Raw genomic sequence first — 14,761 nt, forward strand, 5'->3', positions numbered from 1 at the left:
TGCCGGCCATGGCAGTAACAGTTCCAACACTCATCAAATTCCTATGAGTATCGGAGCTGTTACTGCCGCAGCTGGCGCTAAAAACTGTACTACGGTTTTGTAAAAGACGGGGAGGGGGGGAATCTTTAAAAGGAAAAAAGATCTTGTATCATTTTTATTTTAGGAAGTTTATTCTTAAGCACTTTTTAAAATATAAATTTAGATTTTACAATCATTATAGACAGACCTTAGCTCCTCTTGTGTTTCCTTCCTTATCTTTACTGTTATATATCGTAGTTCTTACCATTTCCAAAATGTTCATGTCATGTCATGCCATTATGCACTTCCAACCTTTTAATTTGTGTTTTGGAACGGTTAGAACATACAGCAGATACAAATTGAACTGAAATGCAGATGCTAGAGAGAAAATTGTTTAACCTGTGATTCCAAAGATAAGAGCTGTTTTTCTTGATCTTTCACACCTTTGAAATACTTCAGTAGGCAATCAACTCTATAAAAATAGCAGAGAAAACAAAAATGCATTAACATGGGGCTAAGGAGCACTGCTACGAGACACGCTTGGTTCAGAGCTATCTTCAACATTTTTCAGGTCATCACACACTCTCCCTTTCAGGACCCCTGAGGAAGATTTCTTAATCCTCTAAAGAATAAAGTGGATTGATTCATTATACAAAATTTATTATTAAATAAAGTGCCCGCATTGTGTACACCTGTTCTGCAATTTTCCTTGTTTTGTACGCTAAGGGGGGTAATAATAATAAAAAAAAAAAACGTCTAAAAAGTGTCCTAAGTGGCTTCTTGGACGATCAAAAAGCCTGATCATCCAAGTACCCATAACCAAAGCTGGTTTTTAGACGTATCTAAAACCAACTTAGGCCTTTCCCCTGCCTCTAAACGTACAGAGAGAAAAGAGGTGTGTTTAGAGTAGGGGAAAGGGCGGGCGGGAGGTGGGCCGACCTACACCTAGCCGTACAACAGGTATAACCAATACAGTTTAGTCGGCACTAAGACCTTTTTCACTTAGACGAAATAAAACCAGGTCTATGTGCAGAAAAACGGGCCGCTGAGCTGATGGCCGCTGGCGCCATCAGTGCAGCGGCCCGGCAACCTAACCATCGCGGCAGGAGAGATGCCTCATCTCCCCTACCACAATGCCATCACTCTTCTACCCGAACTGTCGCGACCTGCGGCAGTTCGGGTAGAGGAGTGATGGCATAGCGGTAGGGGAGGTGAGGCATCTCTCCTGCCGCGATGCATCACTCCCCCCCCACACACAACATCGGGGCAAGAGGGAGCTCAAGCCCTCTTGCCCCAGCCAACCGCGGCACCCCCGACACGATCGGGGCAAGAGAGAGCCCAAGCCCTCTTGCCCCGCCGACTCCCCAACAATATCGGGCCAGGAGGGAGCACAAGCCCTCCTGGCCCTGGTGACCCCCCCCCCCTCGCTAGTTGTTCGGGCCAGGAGGGAGCCCAAACCCTCATGGCCCAGCCGATCCTACCCCCCCCCCCCTGACAACATCGGGCCAGGAGGGAGCCCAAACCCTCCTGGCCACGGCAACCTCCTACCCCCACCCCGCACTACATTACGGGCAGGAGGGATCCCAGGCCTTCCTGCCCTCAACGCAAACCCCCCTCCCCCCAACGACCGCCCCCCCCAACCGACCCGCGACCCTCCTGGCTGACCCCCACGACACCTCCACCCCCCTTCCCCGTACCTTTGGTTTAGTTGGCCGGACAGACGGGAGCCAAACCCGCCTGTCCGGCAGGCAGCCAACGACGGAATGAGGCCGGATTGGCCCATCCGTCCCAAAGCCCCGCCTACTGGTGGGGCCTAAGGTGCCTGGGCCAATCAGAATAGAATATCCAATAACTTCATAGATCACAACATCCTTTTTTTCTTTAGCAGAGCAACACAAGTTAGTCAGGTACAGTAGATATTTCTCTGCTCCCCCAGAGAGGTCTTATACTTTGAGATTATGGAGAAATGAGCTGCCCAGGCTCTCAAGGAGTGTCAATGGGATTTAAATGCTGGTTGCCCTGATTCTCAGACTAGTACTCTACTAGGCTACTCTTCTATCCTAACAGAATAAGGAGCTTTTACTAAAGTTTAATGCACGCTTATGGAATTAGCAAATACCAAATGCTAAAAAGTCCATTTTATATCTACGAGGGGCTGCTAAAAAGTTCTCAGCCCAACCAACAAAGCTGGGGCTGCCTCCATCGAGGGATAAACACTTAGTCCAGCAATTTTCCACATTTTTTTGTTCTGTATTTTTCTGACGGAATGAAAAAAGTGGAAAATCGCTAGACTAAGTGTTTATCCCTCGATAGATGCTGCCCCAGCTTTGTTGGTTTGGCTGAGAACTTTTCAGCGGCCCCTGGTATAGGCTTCTTAGCATTAAGGGGGGAATTCTTCAGAGTGCATACTAAATGCTAAAGACACCCATAGAAATATCATGGATGTCTTTACAAAACTGTAAAAGCGGTTTTAATGATGGACGGCACACTTAATGCTTTGCACTGCTGCTGACGCTCTGAGCGCCGGCCAGCACTAAAAACCACTTTAGCGGTTTTGTAAAAGAGGGTATTCGTGTACTCTAGTCATTAGCACGCACTAAAGCAATTGCATCCTTTGATGAATTTCCCTTAGTGTTCGCTAATTCCATTAGAACACACTAAGCTATAGTAAAAGGGCCCTTAAGTGAACAATATCTTACTGCAATGATGATTTAAGGTCTCCTCCCCCTTTACAATGTCTTCTTTCTTTTGCTCTCTCAGTAGACTTCACGTTTCATGATGTGGCTTGGCCTAGTTTATTAAGGCTTTTTTTCTCTTATAGAGTAGAAAATGACACAGGGACAAATTCTTCCCCATCCCGGATGGAACTCATTTTCCCGTCCCATCCCGGCGAGTTTTTCTCTTGACCCTGACCCATTCCTGCAAGTTCTGTCCTCATCTGCACAAGCATCAAACACCCTCGGTCACAAGGGGGCACCCGCTTAAACTCAGAGGAGGGAAATTTAGTGGTGACACCAGGAAGTACTTCTTCACGGAAAGGGTGGTGGATCATTGGAACAAACTTCCGAGGCAGGTGATCAAGGCCACCAGCGTGCTCGACTTTAAGAATAGATGGGACATCCACGTGGGATCCCTACGAGGGTCGAGCAAAGGAACTAAGTCATCAGCACTCAGACTTAATGGGGTGGGTCAGTAGAGTGGGCAGACTTGATGGGCTGTGGCCCTTTTCTGCCGTCATCTTTCTATGTTTCTATGTTTAAACTTGTGTTCGAGGCGTATGTGGTTAAGGCAGAGCTTGCAGGAATGAAGCAGGGACAAGGACAAATTTATCCCTGTGTCATTCTCTATTATAGAGATTGTAATAGAGTGAGTTTCTTGATTTACTATTGAAATTTTAAGAAGAATTGTAACAAAGGTTCCAATGAGAGAAACTCAATACTGTTGCAGCAAATGGGTGAGGTGCATGCTGCATGCATGTTTTGATATAACATCTGATTGGGAATGCCTCCTCTTTACACAGCCCAGAGGATTGCTTCAATAAATTAAATACTTGGACTGAAGAATTTTCACGTACTTATTAGATGCTGTCTTCAGTCTCTCTTCATTGCTCTCTTTTTTCTGCTTTTCCAGATTTGCCAGATAAATTTCTTTTTGGACAGTTTCCCAAGCCATCATTTTTTGATCGAGTCCATCCGACAGATCTCTTTCTGTTTGAGAAACATAAAAAGTAAAGATTTGCAATTTTGTTAAACTCATTACTAGAGCAAAAATATATGGCTACCATGAAGAAAAATAGAATAGGATTCAAAAAAGAGCTAATACCCTCATAATTCAAGCTAGAATAAGCCCATTAGCTCAGAGGCAGATCTATGCTTGATTCACTGGCCTGACTTTGGGCTAGATTCACTAAACTCACTGATCGTGTCCCAACCACAACCCGATTCACTAACCTTCTGCCCTATCAATCTCCTACCCAAACCAATCCGCCCATGCAAATGAGGGGAAATGGCATGCATAAGTAGGAAGCCATCGATTCACTAAGCAGAAGAAACACTGATTGGGTTTGCCGATCCGAAATGAAGCGACTGCTGAGGACTAGTCACTTACTATCCTTGCCGACTTTCCTGCTCTCTGCCGCCCTGAAATCCCAACCATCAAAATAAAATAAAACTCTACATATGCATGCGAACTCCCTTTTTATTCTGCAAAAAGCACAGTGCGAGACTGTGATTTTAACTTGCGGGTTTAAAGCATGTTCTGTTCCATAATCTGGCTGCGTGTTCTGTTCCATAATCTGCACAAATTGAAATGTTTCCTTTCAAAATGTCTACTCATAGGGCCAGCAAGTAAACAACAAGTAAATCCCCTTTATTTTGACCTCGCTTGGGCGAAGAGCAAGCGCATGCACAAATCGCATCAACATCCAACAAGGATAATCTGCGCTTCTTGATCATTCTACAGCGATCCGTGGGATCACTTGTGGGCATGTGTCTGATTAAATCATTTGCATGAAGAATCTGTAGTGAATCGATCGCTCGGCGAAACTTGGCCAAGAATCGCCCAACAACGATCCAGATCGGTGTGTTCAGTGAATCTAGGCCTCTGACTCCTTAGGCTACAGAGGCAGCACTCACTGTTTGTTTGTTTTATATACGTACAGTATTTTTTTAACGGCTCGATATAGCTCTATTCATGCAATAGTGCAGCAAAATGGTTTACAAGACTTAGGTAAAAAGGAGATAAATAGAAAGGGAAAAAATGGAGAGGAATTGTTTTAAGAAACATGGAGATTCTGTTGTAAGAAGAACAGAGGAGAAGAAGAGAACAAAATACAATAGAAGAGGAAAGAAAGCTTGGGTGATGGAAGACATGGAAGAACCGAAGGAACAAAAGGAAGAAGTGATGGAGGGGTTATTCCAAAGATGAATGATGTTAAAGGGTTTTGTTAGGCAGTATGTGTGATTGTATGAATGACCTGCCAGACAAATGGGAGGGTGGTAGGGTAGGGGTTTTGGGGGAGGGAGGGATAGATAAGATATTGTTTGTTGTGATTTTGCAAAGATTTTCCTAATGTATGTTTACATATAATACGATTTATTTGAGAATTGCACTATTTGTAAGATGTTAAAAAAGGAAGGGAGGAGTGGCCTAGCGACTAGAGCCACAGGATGCAGGCTCAATCCAAGCACTACTTCCCATTACCCCAGGCAAGCTACCCATACCTGCAAAGTAATCAACAGATGTGGTAATATTAGGCTGGAGTCTCTAGGATCTAAGTTGTGCACCTAATGATGACATGTAGACATTGAAAAGCAGTGGGGAATAATGGTGACTCTTGCAGCACACCAGATGAATTGCTCCAGGTATCAAAGAGATCGTAATTAAAACATACTTGATAGGTGCGGGACATAAGGAAACCTCGAAACCAGTCTTAGAACCAGTGGTCCATCATGCCCAGCAGTCCGCTCATGCGGCGGCCCACAGGTCAAAGACCTGTGCCCTAACCGAGACCAGCCCTACCTGCGTTCATTCTGGTTCAGCAAGAACTTGTCCAACCTTGTCTTGAATCCCTGGAGCATGTTTTCCCTTATAACAGACTCCAGGAGAGCATTCCAGTTCTCCACCACTCTCTGGGTGAAGAAGAACTTCCTTACGTTCGTACGGAATCTATTTCCTTTTAACTTCAGAGAGTGCTTTCTCGTTCTCTCTACCTTGGAGAGGGTGAACAACCTGTCTTTATCCACTAAGTCTATTCCCTTCATAATCTTGAATGTTTCGATCATATCTCCTCTTTTCAAGGGAGAACAGGTCTAGCTTCTCTAATCTCTCACCTTACGGCAACTCCCCCCAACCCCTTAACCATTTTAGTCGCTCTTCTCTGGACCCTTTCAAATAATACCATGTCCTTCTTCATGTATGGCGAACAGTGCTGGATGCAGTATTCCAGGTGAGGACGTACCATAGCCCGGTACAGCGGCATGATAACCCTCTCTGATCTGTTCATGATCCCCTTCTTAATCATTCCTAGCATTCTGTTCGCCCTTTTCGCTGCCACTGCGCATTGTGCAGATGGCCTCATTGACTTGTCGACCAGTACTCCCAGGTCTCTTTCCTGGAAGGTCTCTCCTAGTACTGCCCTGAACATCTTGTATTCGTGTGTGGGATTTTTGATACCACCATGCATTACCTTACACTTATCCACGTTGAACGTCATTTGCCATGTCGCTGCCCATTTCTCGAGCATGGTTATGTCACGTTGGAGATCTTCACAATCCCCCTGCGTCCTCACTACTCTGTATAGCTTCGTATTGTCTGCAAATTAAATCACCTCCCTCGTCGTACCCATTTCAAGATCATTTATGAATATGTTGAAGAGCACAGGTCCAAGTACCAAGCCCTGCAGCACCCCACTGGTGACATTCTTCCAATCTTATTGTCCATTTACCCCCACTCTCTGTTTCCTTTCCTATCTGCTAGCCAGTTTTTAATCCACCTGAGTATTTCACCCTCTATTCCATGGTTCTCAATTTTTCGAAGTAGTCGTTCGTGTGGAACCTTGTCGAACGCCTTCTGAAAATCCAGATAAACAATGTCGACCAGGTCTCCCTTGTCTGTCTGCTTGTTTACCCCCTCGAAAAAGTACAGCAAGTTCGTCAAGCAAGATCGTCCTTTGCTGAAGCCATGCTAACTTCTTCTCTGATACCAATTGCATCTAAGCATTGTAACAGTTTCCCATGGTCCACTAAGTCAAAGGCAGAGCTCATATCAAATTGCATGACCAGGGCATTAAGGCCCTTACTAAACATGAACCGTAAATTATCCAAGATAGCCGCAATTACTGTCTCAGTGCTAAACAAAGGTCTGAAACCAGATTGAGTTTCATGTAGAAGAGAGAACTGATCAAGGTATTACATCAATTGGGAATATACAAAAAAGGTAAATTCGAACATGTCACTCCTCTTCTTAAAGAGGCTCATTGGCTCCCTATCACCCACCGCATCACCTACAAAATCATCTTATTTTCCTTTAAAATCAAACTCTTCCACCAACCTTTATTCCTTGATAAACTACTAATACCACAATGTTCCCCTCGCACGTTAAGATCCACTGACCAAAAACTTCTTTTCATTCCATCTCTAAAAGAATTCTACTATACCCGAAAAACCAACTTCGCAGTAACTGCACCCACATTATGGAACTCGCTTCCACAATACCTACGTGATGAACAAAATTTAATCAAATTCAAGACTGGTTTAAAGACCTTCTTATTTCAAGACGCTTTCAATTGAACTTAGATCATCACTCCTCATCTCTCTTGTTTTACTTATTTTTTTTTTTTTTAATTTCTCATTTATTTTAATTTCTCTTTTTCTGCTTCTTACCGCGAGTATGTATTTGCTTCAACAATGCTACCTTATCCTTCTCGTTCTATCCCCCCCCCCCCACTTTCTCCTTCTCATCTAAATTATGTAACTTCTCCCCTCCTTCCCCTTTTACCCTCACTTTCTAGTTTGTCTAGTCTACGTCATTTACGTTCACTTCGTATTATACATTTTTAGCTTTTTCAAAATATTGTTAACCGGCCAGACATTTGCTTGATGGTCGGGATATTAAAAAACTAATAAACTTGGAAACTTGGAAACTTGAAGTTGGTTACTAATGCTGATGATTCTTTACGATTCTTTGGAATTGGGGTTATTATGATATGACAGTTATTAGTGAGGAATTTTCCATTTTTTAAGTTATTGGTTAAATAATTCAGCAAAGATAGTTTAAAGTCTAATGGAGCTGCTTTCATAATTTCTGGGGGACATGGGCCCAAAACACAGTACGATTTAGAGTACTTGTTATATAATTTGATATAATTATTCCATTCTAAATCTTGAAAGGAACTCCAAGTCATGTCTGCTGGTATTTCATTTCCTTGTATGTTAGTTATTTGATGTTCATATATTCATTTGTTGAACAGTTATTTCTTAGGTTTTTAATTTTTGAATCGAAATGCTGTGCTAAATCATTTGCTGAGGGTAGTTTAATATTATGCATGAGTTGAGTGTAGCGTGTGGTGTTAAATAAATTCGTAACCAAGTTGAACAGCTCTTTTATATTGATTCCATTTGAGCTAGTATTAGATGAGTTGATTTTGGCTGAGTAAAAAGCTTTACATTTTTCTTTTATCAGTTGTTTGTAGATTTTTATGTTGGATCTCCAGTTGTTTGGGTCTGACAAGTTTCCCATTTTTTTCCAAATTCTTTCCAATCGTCTTACTAATTGTTTCATTTTTAGAAGTTTGGTGTCAAACCATTTGTTATATTTATTTGAGCAGTTTTTGCTATTTTGTTTAGGGGCAATTTTATCTAAAATGGATGTGCTAGTTTTCATTCAGTGGTCCCAAAATTCAACCCCTTCTATTTCTGCTTGTAGTTCATATTTTGACCAATATTCCTCTGGATTGATATGACCCCTTGTGAGATGTTCTCTATTTATCTTTGGATGTGTTTTGGATTTTAAATGAGTCCAAGTTAAATTGAAATAATAAGTAAAATGATCGGACCAGATATTGTGACACCACGTACCATCAGATAGAGAGATGGAAGGGTCTAAAATCTCCTTTGTGGACATAGCTACCACATCTAAATGATGGTCTTTTTCATGTGTTTGTTTAGGTAAAGGGAGATTATAATTAAGCAAAGATAGAAAGTTTTAAAAGTCTTTCGCATCTGGATTGTCCTCTTCGTCTAGATGTAGGTTTATGTCTCCTGCAATAATATTATATGAAGGAGTAATTGAATTATGTAGAACAAATTCGCATAAGTCTTCTCTAGCTTTTAGCCAGCTTTTCGGTGGGACATAAAATAATATGCAGGAAATGGAATTTTCTAGTTCCTTATTGCTAATTTTACAGGCTAATATTTCTGATTGATCATTTTGGAATCCAATAGTTCAAGTTCAAATCCTTCCTTAAGAATCCTCCCCCTCTTCTTCCATCACGGGTTAGCATGTGAATTTTAAAATTATTTGGTAGAAGATCATTTGTTATTGGATCTTCTTCAGACAATAGCCATGTTTCTATTAGAAGAAGACAGGCTATTTGCTTGCTGATGATCCAATTTTTAATTTAAAAAGCTTTGTTCCTAACAGATCTAGTATTAAGATAAGCACATGGAACAGAAGCGGATGTGATAGGTTTGGTAGTAGTAATGATTCCGATAGGTTTTACTTCTCTTGTCCTTTTTTTAAGGGTACGTTGATGCCTTCCGTTAATTGAGATTACATTAATGTGATTTACTCTATCTTCCTGTTGATTTATTATGAGCCTAATAGATAGATCAGGATCGTGGATTGAATGTAGATATGGATAGAGTGAATTAATATCTTTAATGCTACCACTTATTAAATAGATCGATAGAATCAATAGGAAATTCATGTTTGCAGATTAATGTGTCACCCTCCTGTCGCGGTAGCTATGTTGGTTTCCCTATCACTCTCAATTTCTAGGTTATTTAGTTGACACTAATCAGATTACTGAGTTCTTGAAAAGTAACTAATTCCAGATAGTAATGATTATGTTGAGGGAGTTAACTCTCACGACCACACGCTACACACACGTTTAACAATCTATAAAGTCGAATGCAGAGTGCAAAAACCTTATCTTAGTTTCTCACCCAACTCACAGTTAAGTATGGTGAGGTACAGCGTGTAGAATCCTGAATAACGTCTCTTCTTTGATCACTGTTCAACAAATGAAGAGCAGAGTTTCTTGTTTTTAAGTTCTGCACGAGAAGCAAAGTAGATGGTCCGCGCATGCGTTCTTCCGATCGCCCCCATTTGCATACAGGCCTGTTGTGAATCAGTCAGCCTGCATTGGATCGGACACGGAGCGGAGCTTAGTAAATCTAGGCCTCTTTCTTGAAAATCTCAGCTACCTGAATGCTCAACAGCAAGAAAAATATTGCATTTCAAAGAGAAAAAGCTCAATTAAAAATGTGTCGCTCCAAGCAGAGGGGAACCAGCCCTCTTTTGAAGAGCAGCTGACAAGGTGTTTTTGATGGCAGACATAGTTGTTAATGCACAATGAGCGGCATAACCACAACAGTAAACCACTCGCACCCTCCGCTCAAAGTCAGAGACACGCCTATGCGTCCCCCCCGGAAGATCCCTGCTCACAGAAACTGCCCACAAACGATCCTACAGCCACTTCATTCCACACCTCTGGAACCAACTTCCCCCCCAACTTAGACAACAGAACTCATTACTAGCATTCCGTAAATCGGTAAAGACCCTCCTCTTCAATTAAAGATCTCCTCTGTCTCTCCCCCCCTTAAGCCCCACCCTCCACTCTCCTTTCTCCCTCCCGAAATTCCAGTATGACCCTCTCTTACTCTATCCACTAAAAATTTGCATCCATATGCTTATAACTCTCCGTAAATTAAACTACGGTATTTCCCCCTTCTCTCTCTCTGCTTAATCTCCCTGTACTCAATTCTCTCTAAAAACTATAAATCCAACCACTAAACCTGTTGTACTACTTATATGTCTAGTTACTCCCCACTGTGTATGTTCATTTGTAAACCGTTCTGAGCTATTGGGAGGACGGGATAAAAATCTAAATAAATAAATAAATAAATAAAACAGTAAAGTGCAATTTTCACTTATGAACTTACCCAGGTGCTCTTTTTTGTGCTCTTGCTTATTAAAGATTTTCCAGAGAATGAGGTTCAAGTGGCTTATTATAATAAATGGTGGTGCTAGAGCAGGCCGATTGTGGTATTCTACAATCAAGTTGTAACGTTGGAATTTCCAGAATATATCAGCATTGCCCTGAACAACCTGGAACGTGTAACTAGATAGAAAAAACAAAATCCAGTTGGTAAATATTCCTCTCCAATCATAAAATTGAATTTTGCTTTTCCTTGGTTTGTTCTACGCTCCCCCTTCCCTCAGCCCCCAGATCCTTAATATATAATTTTGCAAATATGCTAAATGTGTTTAGGTCATTGTAAGGACCTACACTGGAGCAAATATGGTGGGTTTCCTTATCGTCCCTCCACATCAGTCCAAAAGTTTGCAAGTGGAGAATGATTCTAGGAGTCTTTTATGGAAATAGTTAATACAATCCAAGACCACAGTTTATCTTTTCTTACTGGTATTATTCTGAATATTTCTCTGTTGCCTTTTGCCCCTAGTTTTCAAAGGGGTGCTCTCTTATTGCTTTTTAAGACATACTGACTAGCTATGGACTATGCAGGACCCTATGTAGGGTGATGTCATAAAGTTAGTGTTTCACAGTCACTACTTGCTGGCATGACAGGCTAATCCAAGCGCTGGACTAGCTTGGAGGGAGTCAAGGAAAGAAACAAAGAAGATTAGCAGGTAAGGTCTAATTTCTTCATTTACCTACAGAGTTCACCTCAATAATCTAAGCAAAATTCTATGCATAATTTTGCATTGACTATTGCTTGTGAAGGGGCTGTCCAAGGATAGAAATGAGAAATTTTGTATATATGAGAGAGAAATCTATATCTCTCTATAGCTATTTCTTTGTGGTGTGTATACTTTTTTGTTTTATTTTGTTTGGTTGGTTTTCTGTGTCTTATGAACCAGAATGATGTGAGATAAGACCATCGTGAAGCTATATTTGTTTATGTCCGTGGGGCTACTCTAAAGCAATAAAGAGCATGAGATTGATTTGTATAAAGTGCTCCTTGGTATGCAAATCTATCTCATGAATATTTATCATGGATGCCACAAAAGTCAGGGACTTAGGGCTAGATGCACTAAAGTCTCCAATCGTCTAATGATTGTCGCTAAATCAGTTTGACTGTTTTAGTGACCGAGCGAATTTGCTGACCCCATGTTGTGGTATTCAGCCTATGCCTGCTAGGTCTGTCCCCGGAGCAGTGCCCAAACCAGAAGCACATGCACTGGAAACAGCTCACTTTAAACCTCAAATGGACCACTTTGAGAAATTTTCTTCTATGGCCTCTAGAGGGAGCTGCCCAATGGAACCCTGGCAATGGAAGTCTGCTGCACTAAAGGCAAGTGAACTAAACTGCCTAATTTGAACTAGATATTTTTTGGAATAAGCTTATTGCTGTGTAACCCTGAGAAAGGTATGGCACTTGATGGCACCTGAAAGAACTTTAAAAGGACTGTTTTTGGGTTTGGGTTTTTTTTCTCTTTCCCTCTGGGTGGGGGAAGGGCGATTATTAGTCCGAAGAAGTGGGGACTGCTCTGTATTTTTCTGTGGTGGGTTTCAGGGCATACATTTTGCAAAGTGAGACCACACAGAGCACACTCCCTGGCATATGCTGGTGCCTAGTGCTGTAGCACTAGTGCAGGCTGAGTTAGCAGACGTTGGCCCAAGAAACTATTTTGGAAAATTCAAATATTTCCTTTAAAGATAAGTTGGAGAAGCTGCGATTTGGGGTTTGGGGTTTATTTTGTGTTTCCAAGCTAAAGGGTTTTAAAGAACTTTATTAGACAGCAGAAACCCAGAGACTGTTTGAAAATTAATTTCTTTTTCAGCACGGTATGCACTAGTTGAAGGACCATATTTTGAATACTTTGGAGCATTCTGACATAATTGTTTTTTTTTATTTTTGACTGTTTCAACTCTTATGCAAGAAGGCTGGTTTAAATGTGGGTTGTTTTTTAATGAATAAACTAGGTCCTGGCTATAAGAAACATACTTACCTGGTGCTGTGGTGTTTCCTTTTGGTTGCCTATTTTTTTCCTTGTACAGCCCGCAACGGCTCCCAAGAGTTTTCTCTTGTCATTGGTGCCCTAGGACCCATTGCCCTGAGGCTGCTGGTGACAATGCACAAAACTGCTCAACCAAGTGGTTTTCCATGTGATCATAAATTCTCAAATTCTGGCATGCATATGAGGTCATCAATATTAAAACCAGCCATCCGATTGATGGCTTCACTTTGCATGCCAGAATCAAATAGATATTACTGATCTGGAAAACTCAACAGGTACCTGGGTTGTTTTTTTAAATTATTTTTTTCCTATGGGGACAGATGTGCCCATAAAAAAAATGCTGTGCCATGCCGGCCCAGCCCCACCTCCCCGATGACCCCGGTACCAAACAATTGTCAGGAGGGATGCCCAGTCCCTCCTGCCTCTACAAAATCCCCCCCTGCACTGACACCCTCCCCCTGTAATGGCCCCTTCCCTTCCCTACTTTCCCAAAAATTGGCAGTTGAGATGCCCATTTCTTCCTGCTGCCACGACCCCCCCCCCCCTACAATGGCAAACTCCCACACACTGATGATCCTCCCCCGCAAGGACCCTCTGAACTGACCCCTCCCCTCCCTCCTGCTACTGGATGCCCCCCAGGTCCCTGTCACGTTTTCCAGGACGGTAGTACAGATCTAATTCTGGCATGGAAGGTTACAACATCGATTGGATGGCTGGTTTTAATATTAATGACCTCATTTGGAAGCCAGAATCAGAGAATGTAGGACCACGCAGACCACGTAGGACCATGTAGGAAATCCACGCGGTGAATTGTTTTGTGCATAAGGTCAGCAAATATGATCAGCGATGATCATTAGACGATCAGAGATTTTAGTGCATCTAGCCCTCAAGCAGTAAAATAATGAGTATACTATCCCCACCCTCCCCACATATACAGTCCTGTCACCTCCAGCCACAAACTTGCCCATCTACCCCAGTGCACTGCTCGCCCTAATTCCACCACTGCATTTTCAAAATTAACAGGTGAACTGTGTAATTTTTTTTTTAATGCCTTGGTATATCAGTACAGTTGAAATGTTGGCACTACAGAAGGCCTTGCGAACCAGGGTACAGATCTTCCCATCCTGCTTGCCAGGATTCCTCAGCCCCTGTCTTCAACCATTCCTACCTGCTATTGTACTCAGTTAGAAAACTCCATTCCCAAATTAAATATTCCATAAGATACTCTGTTGGCCATATAATAATCTTCTTCATTTATTTATTTATTTATTAAGTATTTATATACCACTTATAGTCTAAGTGGTTTACATTCAGGTACTCAAAGCATTTTTCCCTATTTGTCCTGGCGGGCTCACACTACCTATGTTGCCAGTATAAAAACAGGAATGCAAAGGAAGGAGTGAGTCAGTGATTTTCAAGAACTGTGAATATTTATTTTTGCTCTTACTAATTATATGCTTACACTTACCTGAACATAGCAATCAGCAGATTCATAAGAAGCACATTGGTAACCAGCAGGAAAATAACCAGCAAAAGTATAACTAGCCAGTTGGCGTAGAGGTTAGGACATGATGGAGAATTCTCTTTCATGATCTTCAATGGATTAATTGTACAGTTACTGAAACGCATTCGAGATGCTACAAAAATAATAATAAAAAAATCTTTGGTAGTAATATGCTATTATTTTTTCATAATACACTTCTCCCTTCCTATTCACGGGGGTTAGGGGCAGAGCCGGCGCGTGAATAGGGAAAATTAGCAAATAACTGACCCACCCCTGGACCTTTCCTGGTGGTCTAGCAATGATGCAGGGCAGGAACAATCTTCGTACATTCCTGCCCCGTGCAGAGCCGTGCTGTGAGTTCCTGTGGTCTCACGAGACTACAACAGGAACTCCCATTGTAGTCTCGTGAGACCACAGGAACTCACAGCATGGCTCTGCACGGGGCAGGAATGTAGGAAAATCGCTCCTGCCCCACGTCGCCGCTAGACCACCAGGTAAGGTCCATGCTCCTGGGGTGGCTGCTCGCCTCCTCTG

The 14,761-nt window shown here is 42.1% G+C and overlaps 2 protein-coding genes across 4 annotated transcripts in view; one reads left to right on the forward strand and one right to left on the reverse strand.

Moving 5' to 3' along the window:
• Positions 1-14,761, forward strand: part of PTDSS2 (phosphatidylserine synthase 2) — a 170,583-nt gene that overhangs the window by 94,513 nt on the left and 61,309 nt on the right. The window lies entirely within an intron of this gene.
• TRPM5 (transient receptor potential cation channel subfamily M member 5) overlaps positions 1-14,761 on the reverse strand; it is a 116,194-nt gene that overhangs the window by 16,928 nt on the left and 84,505 nt on the right. For all 3 annotated transcript variants that reach the window (XM_033928019.1, XM_033928018.1, XM_033928017.1), the window contains 4 exons: positions 14,192-14,360; positions 10,683-10,861; positions 3,593-3,725; positions 418-490 (listed from right to left, as the gene is read on the reverse strand). In XM_033928019.1, coding sequence (XP_033783910.1) covers positions 418-490; positions 3,593-3,725; positions 10,683-10,861; positions 14,192-14,360 — 554 coding nt within the window. The remainder of the gene's footprint in view (positions 1-417; positions 491-3,592; positions 3,726-10,682; positions 10,862-14,191; positions 14,361-14,761) is intronic.

The sequence above is a fragment of the Geotrypetes seraphini genome, chromosome 19, assembly GCF_902459505.1.
Source record: "Geotrypetes seraphini chromosome 19, aGeoSer1.1, whole genome shotgun sequence".
Lineage (NCBI taxonomy): Eukaryota > Metazoa > Chordata > Amphibia > Gymnophiona > Dermophiidae > Geotrypetes > Geotrypetes seraphini.